This window comes from Salvelinus fontinalis, unplaced genomic scaffold (assembly GCF_029448725.1).
Source record: "Salvelinus fontinalis isolate EN_2023a unplaced genomic scaffold, ASM2944872v1 scaffold_1135, whole genome shotgun sequence".
In the NCBI taxonomy this organism is placed as follows: Eukaryota; Metazoa; Chordata; class Actinopteri; order Salmoniformes; family Salmonidae; genus Salvelinus; species Salvelinus fontinalis.
Genome location: NW_026601344.1, coordinates 29,379 through 56,934, shown reverse-complemented (window position 1 = coordinate 56,934; position 27,556 = coordinate 29,379). Strand labels below are relative to the sequence as shown.

The 27,556-nt window shown below is 44.5% G+C and overlaps 1 protein-coding gene across 1 annotated transcript; it reads right to left on the bottom strand.

Moving 5' to 3' along the window:
• Window positions 1-11,581: 11,581 nt before the first annotated feature.
• On the bottom strand, window positions 11,582-19,675 carry LOC129848726 (sex comb on midleg-like protein 2). The gene is made up of 7 exons (XM_055915828.1): window positions 19,563-19,675; window positions 19,387-19,470; window positions 19,222-19,292; window positions 18,335-18,569; window positions 13,454-13,542; window positions 12,226-12,334; window positions 11,582-12,042 (listed from the first exon to the last, which is right to left on the bottom strand). Exons 1-7 carry the CDS (start codon window positions 19,582-19,584, stop codon window positions 11,858-11,860), a joined length of 795 nt encoding a protein of 264 aa, XP_055771803.1. The 5' UTR covers window positions 19,585-19,675; the 3' UTR covers window positions 11,582-11,857.
• Window positions 19,676-27,556: the final 7,881 nt, after the last annotated feature.

Sequence of the window (27,556 nt, the reverse complement as noted above, 5' to 3'; positions counted from 1 at the left end):
TTTAGAGAGGAGGTAGTATGGTAGACCAGGGGAGGACTGGGGTTTAGAGAGGAGGTAGTATGGTAGACCAGGGGAGGACTGGGGTTTAGAGAGGAGGTAGTATGGTAGACCAGGGGAGGACTGGGGTTTAGAGAGGAGGTAGTATGGTAGACCGGGGAAGGACTGGGGTTTAGAGAGGAGGTAGTATGGTAGACCAGGGGAGGACTGGGGTTTAGAGAGGAGGTAGTATGGTAGACCAGGGAAGGACTGGGGTTTAGAGAGGAGGTAGTATGGTAGACCAGGGGAGGACTGGGGTTTAGAGAGGAGGTAGTATGGTAGACCAGGGGAGGACTGGGGTTTAGAGAGGAGGTAGTATGGTAGACCAGGGGAGGACTGGGGTTTAGAGAGGAGGTAGTATGGTAGACCAGGGGAGGACTGGGGTTTAGAGAGGGGGTAGTATGGTAGACCAGGGAAGGACTGGGGGACTGGGGTTTAGAGAGGGGGTAGTATGGTAGAACAGGGGAGGACTGGGGTTCAGAGAGGAGGTAGTATGGTAGACCAGGGGAGGACTGGGGTTTAGAGAGGAGGTAGTATGGTAGACCAGGGGAGGACTGGGGTTTAGAGAGGAGGTAGTATGGTAGACCAGGGGAGGACTGGGGTTTAGAGAGGAGGTAGTATGGTAGACCGGGGAAGGACTGGGGTTTAGAGAGGAGGTAGTATGGTAGACCAGGGGAGGACTGGGGTTTAGAGAGGAGGTAGTATGGTAGACCAGGGAAGGACTGGGGTTTAGAGAGGAGGTAGTATGGTAGACCAGGGGAGGACTGGGGTTTAGAGAGGAGGTAGTATGGTAGACCAGGGGAGGACTGGGGTTTAGAGAGGAGGTAGTATGGTAGACCAGGGGAGGACTGGGGTTTAGAGAGGAGGTAGTATGGTAGACCAGGGGAGGACTGGGGTTTAGAGAGGGGGTAGTATGGTAGACCAGGGAAGGACTGGGGGACTGGGGTTTAGAGAGGGGGTAGTATGGTAGAACAGGGGAGGACTGGGGTTCAGAGAGGAGGTAGTATGGTAGACCAGGGGAGGACTGGGGTTTAGAGAGGAGGTAGTATGGTAGACCAGGGGAGGACTGGGGTTTAGAGAGGAGGTAGTATGGTAGACCAGGGAAGGACTGGGGGACTGGGGTTTAGAGAGGAGGTAGTATGGTAGACCAGGGAAGGACTGGGGTTTAGAGAGGAGGTAGTATGGTAGACCAGGGGAGGACTGGGGTTTAGAGAGGAGGTAGTATGGTAGACCAGGGAAGGACTGGGGTTTAGAGAGGAGGTAGTATGGTAGACCAGGGGAGGACTGGGGTTTAGAGAGGAGGTAGTATGGTAGACCAGGGGAGGACTGGGGTTTAGAGAGGGGGTAGTATGGTAGAACAGGGGAGGACTGGGGTTTAGAGAGGAGGTAGTATGGTAGACCAGGGAAGGACTGGGGTTTAGAGAGGAGGTAGTATGGTAGACCAGGGGAGGACTGGGGTTTAGAGAGGAGGTAGTATGGTAGACCAGGGGAGGACTGGGGTTTAGAGAGGAGGTAGTATGGTAGACCAGGGGAGGACTGGGGTTTAGAGAGGAGGTAGTATGGTAGACCAGGGGAGGACTGGGGTTTAGAGAGGAGGTAGTATGGTAGACCAGGGGTGGACTGGGGTTTAGAGAGGGGGTAGTATGGTAGACCAGGGGAGGACTGGGGTTTAGAGAGGAGGTAGTATGGTAGACCAGGGGAGGACTGGGGTTTAGAGAGGAGGTAGTATGGTAGACCAGGGGAGGACTGGGGTTTAGAGAGGAGGTAGTATGGTAGACCAGGGGAGGACTGGGGTTTAGAGAGGAGGTAGTATGGTAGACCAGGGGTGGACTGGGGTTTAGAGAGGGGGTAGTATGGTAGACCAGGGGAGGACTGGGGTTTAGAGAGGAGGTAGCATGGTAGACCAGGGAAGGACTGGGGTTTAGAGAGGAGGTAGTATGGTAGACCAGGGAAGGACTGGGGGACTGGGGTTTAGAGAGGGGGTAGTATGGTAGACCAGGGGAGGACTGGGGTTCAGAGAGGGGGTAGTATGGTAGACCAGGGGAGGACTGGGGTTTAGAGAGGAGGTAGACCAGGGAAGGACTGGGGTTTAGAGAGGGGGTAGGGTGGTACTGATAGCCCCAGGTAGACCCATTTAAACAATCTGTTACTGTGTCAAACATCAAACAGAACAATTATTTTTATACTGAACAAAATATTTAACTTGATGGAAAAGTACTTCTACTTCAGGATGTTCCAATAATTAGAAACAAGGTTTTTGCATAAAAAGATGGGTGAATATTTCCATAAACATAAGAGAGTAAAGCAATTCTCTAAGGACTAAATAGTGTATTTAAATGTATTATATTCTGGAATTTACATTTATGAAGCAATTTGCATGGTTCTATTGCATGGTTCTATTGCATGGTTCTATTGCATGGTTCTATTGCATGGTTCTAACAAAATGACGTTGTGTTAACAGTCAGAAATTGATTGAACATATGTACATTATACGATAGCCGGTAGACACATCTACCAACCCTGAGCAGAGACCAGTAGTCCTGAATATCAGTGACTGTTCTCTATGAGCCCTCATTTCAATCATTCAAATCAACCAGAGCAAACAAAGAGAGTGGTGGAAACAGTCAGGGCCATGCAAACAATAGCTACATCATCTGCATTAAGTACATCTACGGGGGACTGAGATGCAACAGCCATTCATTCACACAAACTGTGGATTCCCTCCTTTCTAGAAACGGACTGCTAACGAAGACGAAGTCTAACGCCGGCTCTCACGTGAGAGGAAGAGGAACTGAACAGCCAGCACCAGTTAAAAATAGACACCAGACAAAAGCAGAGGCAGCAAACTCACCAGGAACTCCCAACACGGAGTTACGTTTCCGGGCAGCAACAGCAGCAGTAGTAGTCCACAACAACAGAACAGTCCCTCTTTACTAGTTTGAGCCCTGGTTAACGTCAGGGTCTCTCTCTCTCTCTCTCTCTCTCTCTCTCTCTCCCTCTTCCTCTCTCTCTCTATTCTCCCTATTTCTCTCTCCTTCCCTCGTTCTCTCTTTCTCTGTCCAGCTCCAGTCCACAACAAAGCCCCATGCTGCTGCTGCCTGACTGAGGCGGTATTAGAAACAGGAGGAGCTAGCTACTAGTGGCCCCTCCCTCTGTCCCTGTGAATGAACAGAGCAGAGCAGCAGAGAGCTGAAGGGCTGATTTGCATCGCGGGGAAAGAGGAGGGGGGTGGATGAGGCTAGCAGGCGGAGGAGGGGTGGGAGGGAGGGGTAAAGGGGGAAGGGTTTTATGCATGTGATCAAAGAGCTATATTGACAGTGCTCATCGGTCACCTGCCGTTCACTCTCCTCGCCAGGCCCAACTCTCTGAGGGGGCGGGGGGGGGGAGGGGTTGAGAGGCGGGGTGCCTGGGGAGAGGGGTGAGGGGGGGGGGGGGTGTAAAAGGTTCAAATGGATGAGAGGACCCCGATTGAGGAATGGGCACAAGAGGTCTCCTGTAGGCTGCATTAGAAGGCTCAGACAACCCTCCAGGAGAATGGGAGGAAAGGGGAGAGAGGGGTCTCCCTGACTCAGAACCCAAAAAGAGGGGGGGGTCCCTCATCCCTCTCTCCGTAACCCAAGCCTATTCAGACGTCCCTGGAGGACCTGGTGAAAGACGGCTTGGATAGGGGCAGGAAACAGTGGCAGGGAGCACGGAGCAGCCACGGCTTCAGATGCCCTGTCTGTCTCAAATAACACCCTGTGCCCTCTATAGGGGTCCTGGTCTAAAGTAGTGCACTATAAAGGGAATAGGGTCTAAAGTAGTGCACTATAATGGGAATCGGGTGCCATTTGCCCTGGTCTAAAGTAGTGCACTATAAAGGGAATAGGGTGCCATTTACCCTGGTCTAAAGTAGTGCACTATAAAGGGAATAGGGTCTAAAGTAGTGCACTATAAAGGGAATAGGGTCTAAAGTAGGGCACTATAAAGGGAATAGGGTGCCATTTGCCCTGGTCTAAAGTAGTGCACTATAAAGGGAATAGGGTGCCATTTACCCTGGTCTAAAGTAGTGCACTATAAAGGGAATAGGGTGCCATTTGCCCTGGTCTAAAGTAGTGCACTATAAAGGGAATAGGGTGCCATTTACCCTGGTCTAAAGTAGTGCACTATAAAGGGAATAGGGTCTAAAGTAGTGCACTATAAAGGGAATAGGGTCTAAAGTAGGGCACTATAAAGGGAATAGGGTGCCATTTGCCCTGGTCTAAAGTAGTGCACTATAAAGGGAATAGGGTGCCATTTACCCTGGTCTAAAGTAGTGCACTATAAAGGGAATAGGGTGCCATTTGCCCTGGTCTAAAGTAGTGCACTATAAAGGGAATAGGGTGCCATTTACCCTGGTCTAAAGTAGTGCACTATAAAGGGAATAGGGTCTAAAGTAGTGCACTATAAAGGGAATAGGGTCTAAAGTAGGGCACTATAAAGGGAATAGGGTGCCATTTGCCCTGGTCTAAAGTAGTGCACTATAAAGGGAATAGGGTGCCATTTACCCTGGTCTAAAGTAGTGCACTATAAAGGGAATAGGGTGCCATTTGCCCTGGTCTAAAGTAGTGCACTATAAAGGGAATAGGGTGCCATTTACCCTGGTCTAAAGTAGTGCACTATAAAGGGAATAGGGTCTAAAGTAGTGCACTATAAAGGGAATAGGGTCTAAAGTAGGGCACTATAAAGGGAATAGGGTGCCATTTGCCCTGGTCTAAAGTAGTGCACTATAAAGGGAATAGGGTGCCATTTACCCTGGTCTAAAGTAGTGCACTATAAAGGGAATAGGGTGCCATTTGCCCTGGTCTAAAGTAGTGCACTATAAAGGGAATAGTGTGCCATTTGCCCTGGTCTAAAGTAGGGCACTATAAAGGGAATAGGGTGCCATTTGCCCTGGTCTAAAGTAGTGCACTATAAAGGGAATAGGGTGCCATTTGCCCTGGTCTAAAGTAGTGCACTATAAAGGGAATGGGGTGTCATTTACCCTGGTCTAAAGTAGTGCACTATAAAGGGAATAGGGTGCCATTTGCCCTGGTCTAAAGTAGTGCACTATAAAGGGAATAGGGTGCCATTTACCCTGGTCTAAAGTAGTGCACTATAAAGGGAATAGGGTCTAAAGTAGTGCACTATAAAGGGAATAGGGTCTAAAGTAGGGCACTATAAAGGGAATAGGGTGCCATTTGCCCTGGTCTAAAGTAGTGCACTATAAAGGGAATAGGGTGCCATTTACCCTGGTCTAAAGTAGTGCACTATAAAGGGAATAGGGTGCCATTTGCCCTGGTCTAAAGTAGTGCACTATAAAGGGAATAGGGTGCCATTTGCCCTGGTCTAAAGTAGGGCACTATAAAGGGAATAGGGTGCCATTTGCCCTGGTCTAAAGTAGTGCACTATAAAGGGAATAGGGTGCCATTTGCCCTGGTCTAAAGTAGTGCACTATAAAGGGAATGGGGTGTCATTTGGGAAGCAGCCCTCCTGCTTCAGAAAGTCCCCTTCTAATCTGACTGATCTGAGGCAAACAAAGACGGCTTCATCTCCAGAACACAAGACCTCAACGCTGCTCATTTGGTTGTTTCACCATGGAGCCAGAGAAATGACCTGAGGGTTATTTACTTCAGGTTATAATGAAACAATAATACACGGGGGTGTTGCTTGGCAGCCTGCCGGTGTAGTTAGGGTGTAGGACTGTGAACTATGGGAAATGGTTCCCCTAATAAATTCATAAATGGTCTGTTCTAAAATGAAGAGGCTGTTGTTTTCCCATCATGCATAACTAATGCTTGTGAGGTAGAAGAGACACAACCAAAGACAGCAGCTAGAAACTAACTTCAGGACTCTCCTGTAGTGTTTCTTACAAACACATAGTTCATGAAGATGACTCATCATGTTACTTGAATTGAAGTGGTAAATAAGAATGGAAGTGTGTTCTACAGTGTTTGTTTTGAAAAAGCAACCGTTTATTCCTCATTTACTGATGAAGAGCATTTGTGTGGCATTTTTATACAATGGGATTCAATTATTATTTTATGAATGAAGAAAATCTATTCACAATACTAAAATTACACTTTTCTTTTGTAATTGTCTTTCTCTACTCTAACAGTAGAACACCAAGACGTAAACCGTTTGGCTGCTAGTAAAAAATATTTTAAAAACACCACGAAAACGTAATTTGATAAACTATGTTTAATTGTATGACACATCCTCTAAAGTTAATTTCACCTCATGAAACTAAAGTTAATTTCACCTCATGAAACTAAAGTTAATTTCACCTCATGAAACTAAAGTTAATTTCACCTCATGAAACTAAAGTTAATTTCACCTCATGAAACTAAAGTTAATTTGACTTTGATGAAAAAGTCAAAGTTGTCAACTCAAGGCTAAACTACTTTTTATTTTTATAAAATCTACAATAAAGAGAGTTAATGTTTAAGGAAAAAAGTTACTATATATCAGGATCAAAATTATACAAAAAACATATTTTTAAATATTTATTATATTCTGATTGCTAAAAAAAAAAAATATATACATCTGAATTTGGAAACCCAAAACAGCCTTTTGCTAATGAGGAAAATGAAATGAACACATTCCTAACTGTACATTAGTATGGGAAGGATTTAGTCTAGAAATGATTCTCTGATCAAACTGACAGCAGTGTTCTATGTTATAACAGACTGGGCTGAATGAACTTTCATAAGGTCATTGAATGGCTCATTGTTTAAAGATTCTCACGTTCCTTCTCTTAAATCAAAAAACTAAAATAATGTTTATTTTATAAAGGATCAAATGTACACTTTCTTACATCCCTTAATCTGATTACTCAATCACTGTTAATGAAAAGAAAAACTAAAATAGTGTAGGAGTTAACTATTGAAATGTAAATGCAATATAATCAGTGGGCTGTTCTCTCCACGGTGTGTCCGGCAGAACTCTTTTCCCACCAGACTGTCCCGTCTCAACCAGGGGGACGTTCAACAATAGAGACGTGGGTAAAGTGTGAGCCCGCCCCTTCAACCACACCCTCTCTACCCCCCACATCCCTCTGATGGCTCATCACTGAGACCGATCTTCTGCCAATTATCCCCTCATCAGACTCAAATTGGAAGGGAGAGGGAGGAGGATAGTCCCCACTCTGAGGATAGATCTCATGCTCTCTAAAAGGAGGGTAGTCCCCACTCTGAGGATAGATCTCATGCTCTCTAAAAGGAGGGTAGTCCCCACTCTGAGGATAGATCTCATGCTCTCTAAAAGGAGGATAGTCCCCACTCTGAGGATAGATCTCATGCTCTCTAAAAGGAGGATAGTCCCCACTCTGAGGATAGATCTCATGCTCTCTAAAAGGAGGATAGTCCCCACTCTGAGGATAGATCTCATGCTCTCTAAAAGGAGGATAGTCCCCACTCTGAGGATAGATCTCATGCTCTCTAAAAGGAGGATAGTCCCCACTCTGAGGATAGATCTCATGCTCTCTAAAAGGAGGGTAGTCCCCACTCTGAGGATAGATCTCATGCTCTCTAAAAGGAGGATAGTCCCCACTCTGAGGATAGATCTCATGCTCTCTAAAAGGAGGGTAGTCCCCACTCTGAGGATAGATCTCATGCTCTCTAAAAGGAGGGTAGTCCCCACTCTGAGGATAGATCTCATGCTCTCTAAAAGGAGGATAGTCCCCACTCTGAGGATAGATCTCATGCTCTCTAAAAGGAGGGTAGTCCCCACTCTGAGGATAGATCTCATGCTCTCTAAAAGGAGGATAGTCCCCACTCTGAGGATAGATCTCATGCTCTCTAAAAGGAGGGTAGTCCCCACTCTGAGGATAGATCTCATGCTCTCTAAAAGGAGGATAGTCCCCACTCTGAGGATAGATCTCATGCTCTCTAAAAGGAGGATAGTCCCCACTCTGAGGATAGATCTCATGCTCTCTAAAAGGAGGATAGTCCCCACTCTGAGGATAGATCTCATGCTCTCTAAAAGGAGGGTAGTCCCCACTCTGAGGATAGATCTCATGCTCTCTAAAAGGAGGGTAGTCCCCACTCTGAGGATAGATCTCATGCTCTCTAAAAGGAGGGTAGTCCCCACTCTGAGGATAGATCTCATGCTCTCTAAAAGGAGGATAGTCCCCACTCTGAGGATAGATCTCATGCTCTCTAAAAGGAGGGTAGTCCCCACTCTGAGGATAGATCTCATGCTCTCTAAAAGGAGGATAGTCCCCACTCTGAGGATAGATCTCATGCTCTCTAAAAGGAGGATAGTCCCCACTCTGAGGATAGATCTCATGCTCTCTAAAAGGAGGATAGTCCCCACTCTGAGGATAGATCTCATGCTCTCTAAAAGGAGGATAGTCCCCACTCTGAGGATAGATCTCATGCTCTCTAAAAGGAGGATAGTCCCCACTCTGAGGATAGATCTCATGCTCTCTAAAAGGAGGGTAGTCCCCACTCTGAGGATAGATCTCATGCTCTCTAAAAGGAGGGTAGTCCCCACTCTGAGGATAGATCTCATGCTCTCTAAAAGGAGGGTAGTCCCCACTCTGAGGATAGATCTCATGCTCTCTAAAAGGAGGGTAGTCCCCACTCTGAGGATAGATCTCATGCTCTCTAAAAGCAGCTACGGGAAGGAAAACCTTTTCTCCATCTAAACTTCTGCATCAAATTAACAAGTTGCATTGATAACTTCTTATAAAAGATTTGTAATAAAACTTGGTAGAAATTATGATCAAACCAAACAAAAGTTTAACGGAACATAAAAAATAAATAAAAAAATGTAAAATGATTAAAAATGATAAATGTCATTACCTCTTTTAAAAGCAGCAATGTGTCACTTTGATTCTACTCACAGCTCTTTAGATGGCACAATGATTCTACTCACAGCTCTTTAGATGGTGTAGAGAATCATTGTACCGTATATTGGTTGTTTAGGAACAAACTGAAATCAGGAGAACTATTAGAATTTTAGCAGTCAGGAAATAGCAGAGCGATTTCTGCATATTGCATCTTTAAAAAACATAGCAAAAGACATATACATTTGAAGCCTGATAAATACTTTTTTCAGTCAGAGAAATGTGAGCCGTTGACCTGAACAAGGTGGTAGTAACCCCCCAACTGACTGTTACTGATACTGAGATAGAGGAAGTGTGTGTTTCCTAACAGTTAAAGTTCTGCTGAGAGAAGAGATGCATCCATCTCCACGTCATACTATATCCTCTCTGCACCTACACCGTGGCGCACACACACACACACACACACACACACACACACACACACACACACACACACACACACACACACACACACACACACACACTCAGATGACAAACAGACACACACACACTAAACACAGGAAGACAGTTGTAAACATGCCAGTGGCTCGGGGGGGAAGAGGACCAGATTGAGGCCAGTTTGAAAGACACATAACTACCACCATCAGTCACAGACTGTATCCCAAATGGCCCCATATTCCCTTTATAGTGCACTCATTTTGACCAGTGCACTAGATAGGGAATAGGGGGCTATTTGGTATACAACCTCTGTCAGAAGTCTTAATGCAACCCATATCAATTCCCCTGTCGGACCTGTAGAGAGCAGCTTGAAGCTTTATAGCACAAGACATCATGAAGCTGTACTGGGAGAGTTGTTTTGACTCTCTAAGTAAAGTGATAGATAGTGTGGAGTATAGAAGACTGCTGGATGTTTTGTGTCAAAACGAGCATACAGCACGGTAGCAGGGATGACAGGCCCTGGCTGGTAATGTGGAGTATAGAAGACTGCTGGATGTTTTGTGTCAAAACGAGCATACAGCACGGTAGCAGGGATGACAGGCCCTGGCTGGTAATGTGGAGTATAGAAGACTGCTGGATGTTTTGTGTCAACTAGCATACAGCACGGTAGCAGGGATGACAGGCCCTGGCTGGTAATGTGGAGTATAGAAGACTGCTGGATGTTTTGTGTCAAAACGAGCATACAGCACGGTAGCAGGGATGACAGGCCCTGGCTGGTAATGTGGAGTATAGAAGACTGCTGGATGTTTTGTGTATGCTAAAACCTATCAAAACGAGCATACAGCACGGTAGCAGGGATGACAGGCCCTGGCTGGTAATCAGGCTCTATTAAATAAGGCAAAACAATATTCTTCCTGCACTGAAGGAAAGTGTGTCTGAGCTGAAATCATTCACACATTTAAAATGATTGACAGGTGAGTCAACGTTGTGTTAAACCCCTTTCATTTGTCATGGAATTAAGAGTTAATTACTTCTCTATTTTAGTTTGTTTGGTGTTAAGAACATATTACTTAAAAATAACCAGAAATGATTTAAGAAATGGGTAGATTTCTATGAAAAATGGGTCAGGTTGAGGAATTGAAGAAAGCCAAGGGAAGTCTGTGTCCAATAGATGAAATAAAGGCCTCGTGATCATCAGCCTTACTATGAGGGTTTACCAATCAAAGGGTTATGAAAAGCAACACATACCCTGTGGTATGCTGAGAAGGAACAATAATTGGTCACAGCTTGACATGAACAAATAGGTATGAACAATACAGCTGCATGTAGTAATCTAGCATTAAGAATCAACACCAGCTGCTACTGTAGGACGTGATGAAGGATTAACCCTGTACTGCACACCATTTGGTTGTTCATTACTACAAATATTATATACTATTTTTTGGGAAGTTTTATGCCTTTTGATAATGTATCAATAATTGAAAAAAGAATCTATTGAAAAAAAGACAGAATAGAACTTGAAACTAATGTTAAGACCAACAACAGATTAAGGGGAACGTAGTACAAAGAAGCACTCTTTTCATTCCAAAAATACAAGTTGCGCATAAACTACATTCTGGGGCCCATTCTTCCTAGCTGTCATTGTCCTAAAGTTCATGGCCCTCTCTATCAGATTAGGCTAGAATGGAATGTCTCTGTGTCCACTGCCTGTGAATGGCAGTGGATATGTTGGACAAAAATTGTCCAAGGCCATCCTTTTACACGTCTTTCATTGAGCATGATATTGCCCTGAGGCAAAAAGAAAAGTAGCCCGACTGCACAATGTTGCCCTGAGGCAACAAAATAACATTTCATTTTTTGAATAAATATAAAAAGAAAATGTTTAAAACCTATCAAATATTCTGCTTTAGAGGTTCCTACACAAGTACATATTTTTTATTGTCTCTATTTAAACATGCAAAATAATGAAATGCATTGTACCCATTGTACACCATGCACTCAGGTCGCTCTGCTTCCTGTAAGAAGGTCCCTCCCCCAATTGATACGTCATACCAAGTTCTGCACCTCATTGGCTTGTTTACAGACATGTCATCTCATATTGTCATGTGTAGGAATGTTTTTAAATGATATGGGGGCAAAAAGGTTGTGTGCAGTAGAGTGTTAAACAGATAACACATTAAGGAAGATATTACGAAGCTCACAATCATATATTTACAATGATTTACTTGAATCAAAAAATGATCTTAACCTGTAAAAAAAAAAGACAATACAAAATAATGATATATATAATCTTGGCTTTTTACAAGCAAACTAGACCCAAATGCAATGTGTGGAAGGACAATCCTGCTTGAATGTACACCAGTGGAACACATTAAGGAATATTATTACCAGTGGAAAAGTACTAATTGTAGTAAACCTACTGGTTGTATTTTAGTCAAATATAAAGGAAATAGCACAGGAAATAGGGGAAAACAGCCAGCGAAATCCTCGCAGAAAGAAACAGTTTGTTTTTCTCATCCAGCTCTGCTCATTCAGGCAGCTTCAGAAAGAAACCCTGGGCCAGCAGCATCCGTGGTGACAGACAGGTCAAACGCATCAGAAAGCAGGGCTCTGCTGTCCTCTAGTGGTGAGGTTGAGGTACTTACAGAAGTTGCCAGGAGGCTGGATGCTGTGCCTGGTCAGAGAACACCATCCTACAGGGAATATGTCTCTGGAGTCAAACTGGCACCAGTAGTCGAAGGCCCCTCTCCAGCCGTCAAACATCACAAAGATCTCATCACCTAAAAATAAAGATTACAATAACAAACAGTAAGACGTAGCAGGAGATACATCAACCAGACGGCAAACAGGGGACAAAGGAACAATAGTGTTATAGTAAATAACAACCATTATAGAGGTACAGTTATAAAGTTGTCCTCCAAAGAGATGGGGTAAAGGTGGGTCATATAAAAATATCTTGTTACCTTTGACCTCTCCGATGGTTGCCGGGCAAATCAGGTAGGGGTTCTTCTTGTCCACTGCTTCTAGCTTCATCCCAGGTTTAAAGAGGTTCTGGGAGGGCATGGAGGGTTCCTACACACAGAGAACTCTCTGTTAGTCCAGACCAGACAGATCTGTTTATATACACACACAGGAACTCTCTGTTAGTCCAGACCAGACAGATCTGTTTATATACACACAGAGAACTCTCTGTTAGTCCAGACCAGACAGATCTGTTTATATACACACAGAGAGAACTCTGTTAGTCCAGACCAGACAGATCTGTTTATGTACACACAGAGAACTCTCTGTTAGTCCAGACCAGACAGATCTGTTTATATACACACAGAGAACTCTCTGTTAGTCCAGACCAGACAGATCTGTTTATATACACACAGAGAACTCTCTGTTAGTCCAGACCAGACAGATCTGTTTATATACACACAGAGAACTCTGTTAGTCCAGACCAGACAGATCTGTTAATATACACACACAGAGAACTCTCTGTTAGTCCAGACAGATCTGTTTATGTACACACAGAGAACTCTCTGTTAGTCCAGACCAGACAGATCTGTTAATATACACACAGAGAACTCTCTGTTAGTCCAGACCAGACAGATCTGTTAATATACACACAGAGAACTCTCTGTTAGTCCAGACCAGACAGATCTGTTAATATACACACAGAGAACTCTCTGTTAGTCCAGACCAGACAGATCTGTTAATATACACACAGAGAACTCTCTGTTAGTCCAGACCAGACAGATCTGTTTATATACACACAGAGAACTCTCTGTTAGTCCAGACCAGACAGATCTGTTTATATACACACAGAGAACTCTCTGTTAGTCCAGACCAGACAGATCTGTTTATATACACACAGAGAACTCTCTGTTAGTCCAGACAGATCTGTTAATATACACACAGAGAACTCTCTGTTAGTCCAGACCAGACAGATCTGTTAATATACACACAGAGAACTCTCTGTTAGTCCAGACCAGACAGATCTGTTTATATACACACAGAGAACTCTCTGTTAGTCCAGACCAGACAGATCTGTTTATATACACACACAGAGAACTCTGTTAGTCCAGACCAGACAGATCTGTTTATGTACACACACGTAAATCATTGATACACTACAATACACTACAATACACTACAGTAAAGCTTTATGGTCCAATGTGAAATGTTCAATTTTTCTTTCTTGACCTTTTTAAAAGCTGTGGCTGGTGCCATCTCTGCTCCAGTCAGGGTTCTCAGGAGGAACATAGGCCACGAGGAGGCATTCATTCTGAAGCCTAAAGACAACTCAAAGAAAAAGTTAAAGATTTAGAATTTATTGCTACTTTATGGCTGTTATAAGCAAGTACAACACTTTATAATGTCTTATTAACATATGATATGTTATAATGTGTTATAATATTTTACGCTATAATATGTTACATTATAATAAACAAAAAAAGAAACAAAGATCATTTGTAAAAATACAAATAACTTCACAGATCTTCATTGTAAAGGGTTTAAACACTGTTTCCCATGCTTGTTCAATGAACCATGAACAATTAATGAACATGCACCCGTGAAACGGTCGTTAAGACACTAACAGCTTACAGACGGTAGGCAATTAAGGTCACAGTTATGAAAACTTAGGACACTAAAGAGGCCTTTCTACTGACTCTGAAAAACACCAAAAGAAAGATGCCCAGGGTCCATGCTCATCTGCGTGAACGTGCCTTAGGCATGCTGCTAGGAGGCATGAGGACTGCAGATGTGGCCAGGGCCATAAATTGCAATGTCCGTACTGTGAGACGCCTACAGGGAGACAGGATGGACAGCTGATCGTCCTCGCAGTTGCAGACCACGTGTAACAACACCTGCACAGGATCGGTACATCCGAACATCACACCTGCGGGACAGGTACAGGATGTCAACAACAACTGCCCGAGTTACACCAGGAACGCGCAATCCCTCCATCAGTGTCCGCAATAGGCTGAGAGAGGCTGGACTGAGGGCTTGTAGGCCTGTTGTAAGGCAGGTCCTCAACAGACATCACCGGCAACAACGTTGCCTATGGGCACAAACCCACCGTCGCTGAACTAGACAGTACCGGCAAAAAGTGCTCTTCACTGACGAGTCAGGGTTTTGTTTCACCAGGGGTGATGGTCGGATTCACGTTTATCGTCGAAGGAATGAGCGATACACTGAGACCTGTACTCTGGAGCGGGATCGATTTGGAGGTGGAGGGTCCGTCATGGTCTGGGGTGGTGTGTCACGGCATCATCGAACTGAGCTTGTTGTCATTGCTGGCAATCTCAACGCTGTGCGTTACAGGGAGGACATCCTCCTCCCTCATGTGGTACCCTTCCTGCAGGCTCATCCTGACATGACCCTCCAGCATGACAATGCCACCAGCCATACTGCTCGTTCTGTGCGTGATTTCCTGCAAGACAGTAAAGTCAGTGTTCTGCCATGGCCAGCGAAGAGCCCGGATCTCAATCCCATTGAGCACGTCTGGGACCTGTTGGATCAGAGGGTGAGGGCTAGGGCCATTCCCCCCAGAAATGTACGGGAACTTGCAGGTGCCTTGGTGGAGGAGTAGGGTAACATCTCACAGCAAAAACGGGCAAATCTGGTGCAGTCCATGAGGAGGAGATGCAGTGCAGTACTTAATGCAGCTGGGGGCCACACCAGATACTGACTGATACTTTTGATTTTGATTTTGACCCCCCCCCCCTTTGTTCAGGGACACATTATTCCATTTCTGTTAGTCACATGTCTGTGGAACTTGTTCAGTTTATGTCTCATGTGTTGAATCTTGTTATGTTCATACAAATATTTACACATGTTAAGTTTGCTGAAAATAAACGCAGTTGACAGTGAGAAGACGTTTCTTTTTTGCTGAGTTTATGTTATAATATGTTATGCTATAATATGTGGACCTGTGGATGTATTTCCAGGCCTACCTTCAAACTCAGTGCCTTTGCTTGACATCATGGGAAAATCAAAAGAAATCAGCCAAGACCTCAGAAAAACAATTGTAGACCTCCAGAAGTCTGGATTTTTCTAACGCCTTTTTTCCAAACTCCTGAAGGTACCACTTTCATCTGTACAAACAATAGTATGCCAGTATAAACACCATGGGACCACGCAGCCGTCATACCGCTCAGTAAGGAGACGCGTTCTGTCTCCTAGATATCGACGTACTTCGGTGTAAAAAGTGCAAATCAATCCCAGAACAACAGCAAAGGACCTTGTGAACATGCTGGAGGAAACAGGTACAAAATTATCTATCCACAGTAAAACGAGTCCTATATCGACATAACCGGAAAGGTCGCTCAGCAAGGAAGAAGCCACTGCTCCAAAACCGTCATAAAAAAGCCAGACTACGGTTTGCAACTGCACATGGGGACAAAGATCGTACTTTTTGGAGAAATGTCCTCTGGTCTGATGAAACAAAAATAGAACTGTTTGGCCATGATGACCATTGTTATGTTTGGAGGAAAAAGGTTGGAGGCTTGCAAGCCGAATAACACCATCCAAACCGTGAAGCACGGGGGTGGCAGCGTCATGTTGTGGGGGTGCTTTACTGCAGGAGGGACTGGTGCACTTCACAAAATAGATGGCTTCATGAGAAAGGAAAATTATGTGGATATATTGAAGCAATAGTCAGGAAGTTAAAGCATGGACGCAAATGGGTCTTCAAAATGAACAACATTTTTTTTTTTCACCAATATTTCAACAATGACCCCAAGCATACTTCCAAAGTTGTGGCAAAATGGCTTAAGGACAAGAAAGTCAAGGTATTAGAGAGGCCATCACAAAGCCCTGACCTCAATCCTATAGAAAATTTGTGGGCAGACCTGAAAAAGCGTGTGCGAGCAAGGAGGCCTACAAACCTGACTCAGTTACATCAGCTCTGTCAGGAGGAATGGGCCAAAATTCACCCAACTTATTGTGGGAAGCTTGCGGAAGGCTACCCGAAACATTTGACCCAAGTTAAACAATTTAAAGGCAATGCTACCAAATACTAATTGAGTGTATGTGAACTTCTGACCCACTGGGAATGTGATGAAAGAAATAAAAGCTGAAATAAATCATTCTCTCTACTATTATTCTGACATTTCACATTCTTAAAATAAAGTGGTGATCCTAACTGACCTAAGACAGGGAATTTTTACTAGGATTAAATGTCAGGAATTGTGAAAAACTGAGTTTAAATGTATTTGGCTAAGGTGTACGTACATTTCCGACTTCAACTGTATGTATAACCTCACAGTAATACATTTTTTACCCAATAAATTACTGTGAGGTTATACATATAGAGTGTGCAACTCTTTGTTTTTATGGTATAATATTATATAATATGCTATATGATATGTTATGCTATAATATGTTATGCTATAATATGTTATGCTATAATATGTTATAATATGCTATATGATGTTATAATATGTTATGTTATAATATGTTATAATATTATATAATATGTTATATGATATGTTATGCTATAATTTTTATAATATGCTATATGGTATGTTATAATATGTTATGCTATAATATGTTATAATATGCTATATGATGTTATAATATGTTATGTTATAATATGTTAGAATATAATATGTTATGCTATAATATGTTATAATATGCTATATGATGTTATAATATGTTATAATATGTTATAAGTTATGCTATAATATGCTATATGTTATATGATGTTATAATATGTAATGTTATAATGTTATATGATATGTTATAATATGTTATATGATATGTTATAATATGTTATGTTATATGTTATGTTATAATAGGTTATATGATATGTTATAATATGCTATATGATGTTATAATATGTTATAATATGCTATATGATATGTTATATGGGATGTTATATGCTATAATATGTTATATGCTATTATATGTTATGTGTTATAATATGTTATAACGTTATATGTTATTGTGACAGGTTAAAGGAAATACTAATAGCCTGTTATACATTAAAAATTATTAGTAAGTTCATAGTATGTGAGGATCTTAAAACATCTAAGGTTAAGAAGATCATGCATTCAGTATTAGTTGATAGATTGATAACATTCATATAATTGTGTTAAAATCCGTCAAGCGTACAAAGGGTACGAATTGTGAGAGGAATGTGTAAACGTTATGTTGATTACTTTATGTTGTCGTGGGTAAAAGTGTTAATCTGTGATCTACTAAATGCTCTTAATCTATGAGCCTGAGATCGATTGCTCTGGTCTCCACTCAAGTTCCCGGAGAAACCGCGGTCTTTTCTCATTGCACTAAAAGTTCTCAATGAGTAAACATTACCGTATCACTCTCGTGATTCTTTCGCCCCTTTTTCAGGTACGTTATTGATGATTAAAAAGAGTAATTTAAATGTAATAACTCGCTAACATGTCAAGAGTGTTTAAGGTGTGTCTTAGTAACATATTGAGGAAGTTAGTTAAGTTTGCAGAGAGTAATATGAGCCCTGCTCGGTTGCAGCTAGCTTCGTACTGCTAGGTACTGCTACGTAGCTGCCATTTTATGTCGATTGTGAATTAACATGTGCATTGTTAATAAGATATTTCGCGGCGTTATTTGTGTAATGGTTTTTCAAACACTTTATTGCCTGTTGATAAATTGAGTTATGGTTTACTGAGTTAAAGCTTTGTGCTTGACAGTTATATTGAAAATAGTATTTGTTTCAGTGATGTACAGTGTATACTGTTGTGACTTGAATAAGCCTTGTACCCTACAAAACTATCTATTTCCTGTAGATCTGTTATTCTGTAAAATGTGTTACTTATGTAAAATGAGAAACATTCCGTATCCAACTCATGATTCTTTCTCCCCTTTTTCAGGGGTGTAACATTATAATATGTTATGTGTTATGTTATAATATGTTATAATATGTTATGTGTTATGTTATAATATGTTATAACGTTATATGTTATTTCAGGATATAGTGAAGCCTTTACCCAGCAGCAGTTGCAGCATGTCTCCTTTCCTCTCACAGGTCCCTATAGGCTGGATGTATAATAAACTTTTCTAAAGTCTTTTAACATGTCATATCTCTCTATGTAGCCTTACCCAGAGGTGGCTGCAGCATGTCTCCTGTCCTCTCACAGGTCCCTATAGGCTGAATGTCTGAGGAGTCCACCAGTCTCCAGAAATCGTTGGTGTTGTCACTCCCGTCCAGACGGAGACGCAGGCGCGTACCCATCATACCCATCACCGTGGCGATGCAGATGGACGTGTTGTTCCGAGGGTCGTGGGCTTCCAGCTTCATACCAGCCTTGAAGTCATTACTGGGAGGGAAACGGGACTGGGGGAGACAGGAGGACAATGGATCAGTCATGAATGGAATGATTTGCTTATATGGGGCGACAGGTAGCCTACTGGTTAGAGCGTTGGGCCAGTAACCAAAATAAATAAAAAAATCTGTCGTTCTGTCCCTGAACAAGGAAGTTAACCCACTGTTCCCCGGCCCCCGAAGACGTGGATGTTGATTAAGGCAGCCCTCCGCACCTCTGATTCAGAGGGGTTGGGTTAAATGACACATTTCAGTTGAATGCATTCAGTTGGACAACTGACTAGGTATCCCCCTTTCCCTATCTAAACCTAATGTTATGTTGGGCAGAGTTTTATCTAAACCTAATGTTAGGCAGAGTTTTATCTAAACCTAATGTTAGGCAGAGTTTTATCTAAACCTAATGTTAGGCAGAGTTTTATCTAAACCTAATGTTAGGCAGAGTTTTATCTAAACCTAATGTTAGGCAGAGTTTTATCTAAACCTAATGTTATGTTAGGCAGAGTTTTATCTAAACCTAATGTTACCAAATTGTTGACACCTTTTCTAATCCTCTCAGATCTAGGAATGCATGGGGGGGGGTTGGGGGTTGATTTGGGATTGGACACAAGTCAAAAAGCACTTCCTAAAGCAGCCCTTAGTGTTGTAGTTACTAGGTCATATCTACCTGTCTGAAACAGCTGGGAGAAGCGGCTGTGGATGACGTTTCCTTAAGGTACTCCTCCCAACTGAAGGGTTCTGGCAAAACAAAAGGTCATAGTTCATACTATCTGACAATCGTAGGTTACACTATATTGTGACAGAGAAGAACACTGCAGGACGTGTTTAATACCATTAGATTTATCCAGAGAGGGGGGGCCGGTTCCTGGAGAGGGGTTACTTCTCTCAGGTTTCTCCCTCCTCTCTTCTTTTGGCTCTGAAAAGGAGACAGTTCAACACCTCATTTAAACACTTTAGAATAGAAAATAATAGAACCAATTCAACACAAAGCATTAAAAAAGTGATGACCTTTCTGAGGTGTTCGGCCCATTGTGACCGATGGTACCACCAGGTGCCAGGTGACCCCAGACTGGTCAATGTGCCACTACCGACGCGGTGCTGAGCCCCTAGAGCAGATACACAGAGAGAGACATTTATTTGTTAACCTGTATTTAACCAGAAAATCCCAATGCATGATTTTCTTAACCTTTATTTAACCAGGAAGTTCCACTGAGGTCAAGATACATTTTAAACAGGGGATACAAGTAGAGTTAGGCGGGGCACTCTTTCTAGGTTGGTACAGCAGGCAAAATCTATATCCACAGCTTGTTTCAGCAAGAGTACATACAAAAAACATCTACTGGAGAAATATCTAACAGCAACAACTGACATGGAGGGGAATTTTTTGATCATCTTCATTGCCACAGCAACTAAAGCAGCAGAAGCTGGGAACAGGACACAGAAGGAAAAGGATCAGTGTTAATCACGAGGAACGCATTCTGAGGGAATGAAAAGCAGAAGTGGATTTCATCACTGACAGACAGTGTAATAATCTACTGGGCCTCCGGACCATGCAGGCTTCTGAAGATCAAAGAGTACTTGGAGCTCTCCACAGCCGTCATGGCTGTGGACGGTACAGTAATATACGCCATGTAGCAGACACTGTTATCCAGAGTACAGTAATACTGGAGTCCATGCTCTTGTACTAGCCAATACAGAGGAGTTAGGACACCTTAAACAACTTTTACCGACATGAAAGGTGCGGTTTTTAGTCACGTCCAGAGTAGTGAAAGGTGTGGTTTTTAGTCACGTCCAGAGTAGTGAAAGGTGTGGTTTTTAGTCACGTCCAGAGTAGTGAAAGGTGCGGTTTTTAGTCACGTCCAGAGTAGTGAAAGGTGCGGTTTTTAGTCACGTCCAGAGTAGTGAAAGGTGCGGTTTTTAGTCACGTCCAGAGTAGTGAAAGGTGTGGTTTTTAGTCACGTCCAGAGTAGTGAAAGGTGTGGTTTTTAGTCACGTCCAGAGTAGTGAAAGGTGCGGTTTTTAGTCACGTCCAGAGTAGTGAAAGGTGCAGTTTTTAGTCACGTCCAGAGTAGTGAAAGGTGCGGTTTTTAGTCACGTCCAGAGTAGTGAAAGGTGTGGTTTTTAGTCACGTCCAGAGTAATGAAAGGTGTGGTTTTTAGTCATGTCCAGAGTAGTGAAAGGTGCGGTTTTTAGTCACGTCCAGAGTAGTGAAAGGTGCGGTTTTTAGTCACGTCCAGAGTAGTGAAAAGTGCGGTTTTTAGTCACGTCCAGAGTAGTGAAAGGTGCGGTTTTTAGTCACGTCCAGAGTAGTGAAAGGTGCGGTTTTTAGTCACGTCTAGAGTAGTGAAAGGTGCGGTTTTTAGTCACGTCCAGAGTAGTGAAAGGAAGTTGACTAAAGGAAGATCCGTTCAATGCATAGAAATAATAACATGACCCAGGATGAAGACTGGAGCCTCCAGAGAGAATAATAACATGACCCAGGATGAAGACTGGAGCCTCCAGACAGACAGAATAATAACATGACCCAGGATGAAGACTGAAGCCTCCAGACAGACAGAATAATAACATGACCCAGGATGAAGACTGAAGCCTCCAGACAGACAGAATAATAACATGACCCAGGCTGAAGACTGAAGCCTCCAGACAGACAGAATAATAACATGACCCAGGATGAAGACTGGAGCCTCCAGACAGACAGAATAATAACATGACCCAGGCTGAAGACTGGAGCCTCCAGACAGACAGAATAATAACATGACCCAGGATGAAGACTGGAGCCTCCAGACAGACAGAATAATAACATGACCCAGGCTGAAGACTGGAGCCTCCAGACAGACAGAATAATAACATGACCCAGGATGAAGACTGGAGCCTCCAGACAGACAGAATGATAACATGACCCAGGATGAAGCCTCCAGACAGAATGATAACATGACCCAGGATGAAGCCTCCAGACAGAATAATAACATGACCCAGGCTGAAGACTGAAGCCTCCAGACAGACAGAATGATAACATGACCCAGGCTGAAGCCTCCAGACAGAATAATAACATGACCCAGGATGAAGACTGAAGCCTCCAGACAGACAGAATGATAACATGACCCAGGCTGAAGCCTCCAGACAGAATAATAACATGACCCAGGCTGAAGACTGAAGCCTCCAGACAGACAGAATGATAACATGACCCAGGATGAAGCCTCCAGACAGAATGATAACATGACCCAGGATGAAGCCTCCAGACAGAATAATAACATGACCCAGGATGAAGCCTCCAGACAGACAGAATAATAACATGACCCAAGCTGAAGACTGAAGTCTCCAGACAGACAGAATAATAACATGACCCAGGATGAAGACTGGAGCCTCCAGACAGACAGAATAATAACATGACCCAGGCTGAAGACTGAAGCCTCCAGACAGACAGAATGATAACATGACCCAGGCTGAAGCCTCCAGACAGAATAATAACATGACCCAGGATGAAGCCTCCAGACACAATGATAACATGACCCAGGATGAAGCCTCCAGACAGAATAATAACATGACCCAGGATGAAGCCTCCAGACAGACAGAATAATAACATGACCCAGGATGAAGACTGGAGCCTCCAGACAGACAGAATAATAACATGACCCAGGATGAAGACTGGAGCCTCCAGACAGAATAATAACATGACCCAGGCTGAAGACTGGAGCCTCCAGACAGACAGAATAATAACATGACCCAGGATGAAGACTGGAGCCTCCAGACAGACAGAATAATAACATGACCCAGGATGAAGCCTCCAGACAGAATAATAACATGACCCAGACTGAAGCCTCCAGACAGAATAATAACATGACCCAGGATGAAGACTGAAGCCTCCAGACAGACAGAATGATAACATGACCCAGGATGAAGCCTCCAGACAGACAGAATGATAACATGACCCAGGATGAAGACTGGAGCCTCCAGACAGACAGAATAATAACATGACCCAGGATGAAGACTGGAGCCTCCAGACAGACAGAATAATAACATGACCCAGGATGAAGACTGGAGCCTCCAGACAGACAGAATAATAACATGACCCAGGATGAAGACTGGAGCCTCCAGACAGACAGAATAATAACATGACCCAGGATGAAGACTGGAGCCTCCAGACAGAATAATAACATGACCCAGGCTGAAGCCTCCAGACAGAATAATAACATGACCCAGGATGAAGACTGGAGCCTCCAGACAGACAGAATAATAACATGACCCAGGATGAAGACTGGAGCCTCCAGACAGAATAATAACATGACCCAGGCTGAAGCCTCCAGACAGAATAATAACATGACCCAGGATGAAGCCTCCAGACAGTGCAGACAGACAGAATACTAACTGGTGTTGTCTAACAATTAGAACCTGTTCAAATGTAGTGCACATCCAATCTAATCACTGTCCCAGTGCAAGGTACAAAACAACAACACATAGAAAGGAAATGTGTCCACACAGCCAACTAGATAAGGCTGTTTTAGGTAGGTAACAATGAGCAATGGAGCCTAGACCACTCTGGTTCTACGGATATCTTACATTCGCAAGATGAAACCAATCACCAAAGAGGACACTCAAGGTGAGAAAACATCCAGCTAACCAGTAAAGTCCCAATTAAATCCATGTGATGGAAAAAGAAGAAGGAATTCTCTCTCTATCAACATCACTCCTGAGCCAACAAAAATGTCAGGTTTAGGTTTTGCAGTGTAAGAGCTCTCTGTCCCTCTCCCCAGCCCCTCTCCTTCCAGCCCCTCACCCTCTCTCGCTCCCTTCCTCCCTCCCCTTCTTAGATGTGGATCTCATTGAGCTTGCCCCAGCCATAAAGATTCCTAGCCTCTGTAAAAGGCCATTAAGCCATGTACATCTGGGGGAGTCAAGAACTCTAACATGAAAAGGATTCCAGAACCTCTCATTAACAGACAGACGATGTGTGTCTGCTCACTGGTCGAGGCCGCGTTCCATTCAGGAGGGCCACGCCCCCAGGACAGAGAGGAGTGGAGATGTCCCCACTTTACAACAGGAGAGGAAGTGCTAGTGTTTTAGTTAGGTCTCCTTCCTTATTACTAGAGGAGATGTCCCCACTTTACAACAGGAGAGGAAGTGTAACGGCGGTCCTCCTCCTCTTCTACCGAAAAGGAGGAGTATTGAGGGAACCAAGGCGCAGTGGAGTTTGAACACATATTTATTTAACGAAAACACGAACTTAACTAAACTAACAAAAACAACAAACGGTGTAGACAGACCTATACGACGAACTTACATAAAACAAGAAGAACGCACGAATAGGACAATTAGACTACACAAACCGAACAAACCGTAAACAGTCCCGTATGGTGCAAACAATTACACAGACACGGAAGACAATCACCCACAACGAACACTGTGACAACGCCTACCTAAATATGACTCTTAATTAGAGGAACGCCAAACACCTGCCTCTAATTAAGAGCCATACCAGGCAACCCAAAACCAACACAGAAACAGAAAACATAGAATGCCCACCCAAACTCACGTCCTGACCAACTAACACATATAACAAATTAACAGAAATAGGTCAGGAACGTGACATAACCCCCCCCCATAAGGTGCGAACTCTGGGCGCACCAGCACAAAGTCTAGGGGAGGGTCTGGGTGGGCATCTGACCACGGTGGTGGCTCAGGCTCCGGGCGAGGTCCCCACCCCACCATAATCGATCCTAACCTCCCTCTCCCCCTAAAAATGTCCACCCTCAATTTACCCCCACAAAATCCTTTTAGTAACATCAATGACATGGACAGCACCGGGACAGAGAGATAAATCAACACAGAGGGATAGCACCAGACAGAGGGATAGATCAGAAAATAGAGGTAGATCAAGATAGAGAGGGAGATCACGATAGAGGGGCAACTCCGGACTGAAAGGCAGCTCCGGACAGAGAGACAGCTCTGGACTGAGCGGCAGTTCTGGGTATATAGCCGTTTCAGGCTGAAGGGCAGCTCATGGCTGACTGACGAATCTGAACGCTCATGGCAGGCTGACGGCTCTCGACGCTCATGGCTGGCTGACGGCTCTCGACGCTCATGGCTGGCTGACGGCTCTCGACGCTCATGGCTGGCTGACGGCTCTCGACGCTCATGGCTGGCTGACGGCTCTCGACGCTCATGGCTGGCTGACGGCTCTCGACGCTCATGGCTGGCTGACGGCTCTCGACGCTCATGGCTGGCTGACGGCTCTCGACGCTCATGGCTGGCTGACGGCTCTCGACGCTCATGGCTGGCTGGCGGCTCTGGCTGCTCATGGCTTGCTGGCGGCTCTGGCAGATCCTGTCTGGTTGGCGGCTCTGGCAGATCCTGTCTGGTTGGCGGCTCTGGCAGATCCTGTCTGGTTGGCGGCTCTGGCAGATCCTGTCTGACGGACGGCTCTAGCGGCTCCTGTCTGGCGGGCGGCTCTAGCGGCTCCTGTCTGGCGGACGGCTCTGTAGGCTCATGGCAGACGGGCGGCTTTGCAGGCTCATGGCAGACGGGCGGCTTTGCAGGCTCATTGCAGACGGATGGCTCAGACGGCGCTGGGGAGATGGATGGCTCAGATGGCGCTGGGGAGACGGATGGCTCAGGCCGGATGAGACGCACTGTAGGCTTGGTGCGTGGTGCCGGAACTGGAGGCACCGGGCTAAGGACACGCACCTTCATGCTAGTGCGAGGAGCAGGGACAGGGCACACTGGACTCTCAAAGCGTACTCTACACCTGGTGCGTGGTACCGGCACTGGTGGCACCGGGCTGAGGGCAAGCACATCAGGATTAGTACGGGGAGAAGAAACAATGTGTACAGGGCTCTGGAGACGCACAGGTGGCTTAGTGCGTGGTGCCGGAACTGGAGGCACCGAACTGGATACACGCACTACAGGGAGAGTGCGTGGAGGAGGAACTGGGCTCAGGAGACGCATTGGTAGCCTAGTGCGTAGTGTAGGCACTGTAGGTACTAGGCTGGGGCGGGGAGGTGGCGCCAGAAATACCGGACCGTGCAGGCGTACTGGCTCTCTTGAGCATTGAGCCTGCCCAACCTTACCTGGTTGAATGCTCCCGGTTGCCCGACCAGTGCGGGGAGGTGGAATAACCCGCACCGGCCTATGTAGGCGAACCGGGGAAACCATGCGTAAGGCAGGTGCCATGTATGCCGGCCCGAGAAGACGCACTCGAGACCAGACGCGTTGAGCCGGCCTCATGACACCTGGCTCAATACCCAATCTAGCCCTACCAGTGCGGGGAGGTGGAATAACCCGCACTGGGCTATGCACTCGTACAGGAGACACCGTGCGCTCTACTGCGTAACACGGCGCCAACCCGTACTCCCGCTCTCCACGGTAAGCCTGGGAAGTGGGCGCAGGTCTCCTACCTGCCCTTGGCCCACTACCTCTTAGCCTCCCCCCAAGAAATTTTTGGGTGTTACTCACGGGCTTTTTGGGCTTCCGTGCAAGACGCATTCCCTCATAACTCCGGTTCCTCTCTCTCTTTTCCTCCACTCTCCGAGCTGCCTCCAGCTGTTCCCATGGACGGTGATTCACTTTAGCCCATGGTCCTTCTCCGTTAAATATTTGCTCCCAACTCCACAAGTCCTGTATACTTCCCCGTTGCTCCAAATTACGCTGCTTGGTTCTGGATTCCTGGTGGGTGATTCTGTAACGGCGGTCCTCCTCCTCTTCTACCGAAAAGGAGGAGTATTGATCGAACCAAGGCGCAGTGGAGTTTGAACACATATTTATTTAACGAAAACACGAACTTAACTAAACTAACAAAAACAACAAACGGTGTAGACAGACCTATACGACGAACTTACATAAAACAAGAAGAACACACGAATAGGACAATTAGACTACACAAACCGAACAAACCGTAAACAGTCCCGTATGGTGCAAACAATTACACAGACACGGAAGACAATCACCCACAACGAACACTGTGACAACGCCTACCTAAATATGACTCTTAATTAGAGGAACGCCAAACACCTGCCTCTAATTAAGAGCCATACCAGGCAACCCAAAACCAACACAGAAACAGAAAACATAGAATGCCCACCCAAACTCACGTCCTGACCAACTAACACATATAACAAATTAACAGAAATAGGTCAGGAACGTGACAGGAAGTGCTAGTGTTTTAGTTAGGTCTCCTTCCTTATTACTAGAGGAGATGTCCCCACTTTACAACAGGAGAGGAAGTGCTAGTGTTTTAGTTAGGTCTCCTTCCTTATTACTAGAGGAGAAGTCTCCACTTTACAACAGGAGAGGAAGTGCTAGTGTTTTAGTTAGGTCTCCTTATTACTAGAGGAGAAGTCTCCACTTTACAACAGGAGAGGAAGTGCTAGTGTTTTAGTTAGGTCTCCGTATTACTAGAGGAGATGTCCCCACTTTACAACAGGAGAGGAAGTGCTAGTGTTTTAGTTAGGTCTCCTTCCTTATTACTAGAGGAGATGTCTCCACTTTAAAACAGGAGAGGATGTGCTAGTGTTTTAGTTAGGTCTCCTTATTACTAGAGGAGATGTCTCCACTTTACAACAGGAGAGGATGTGCTAGTGTTTTAGTTAGGTCTCCTTATTACTAGAGGAGATGTCCCCACTTTACAACAGGAGAGGATGTGCTAGTGTTTTAGTTAGGTCTCCTTATTACTAGAGGAGATGTCCCCACTTTACAACAGGAGAGGAAGTGCTAGTGTTTTAGTTAGGTCTCCTTATTACTAGAGGAGATGTCCCCACTTTACAACAGGAGAGGATGTGCTAGTGTTTTAGTTAGGTCTCCTTCCTTATTACTAGAGGAGGGCAATTCCACGATAACGGAATTACGCTTTGACTCCAACTTTTCACATCAAAATGAAACAGACTTACGGTAGAATCTCCCTCAGTTTTTTATGCGACCACGTTTTCCAAAACTCTTAAATATCTGCTCCGAATTAAGATTCAAAGATGTCTGCAGAAAGAATGGGGTGTCAGCTGTGCCTCTGACATCAC

Excerpts from the sequence above, each read along its gene's own strand:
- LOC129848726 (XM_055915828.1), bottom strand. The coding sequence starts at position 19,584 with ATGGGCCGAACACCTCAGAAAG. Across the intron at positions 19,471-19,562 it reads GGGCCGAACACCTCAGAAAG|AGCCAAAAGAAGAGAGGAGG; the intron begins GTCATCACTTTT and ends TCTCCTTTTCAG. Across the intron at positions 12,335-13,453 it reads CAGCCACAGCTTTTAAAAAG|GAACCCTCCATGCCCTCCCA; the intron begins GTCAAGAAAGAA and ends CTCTGTGTGTAG.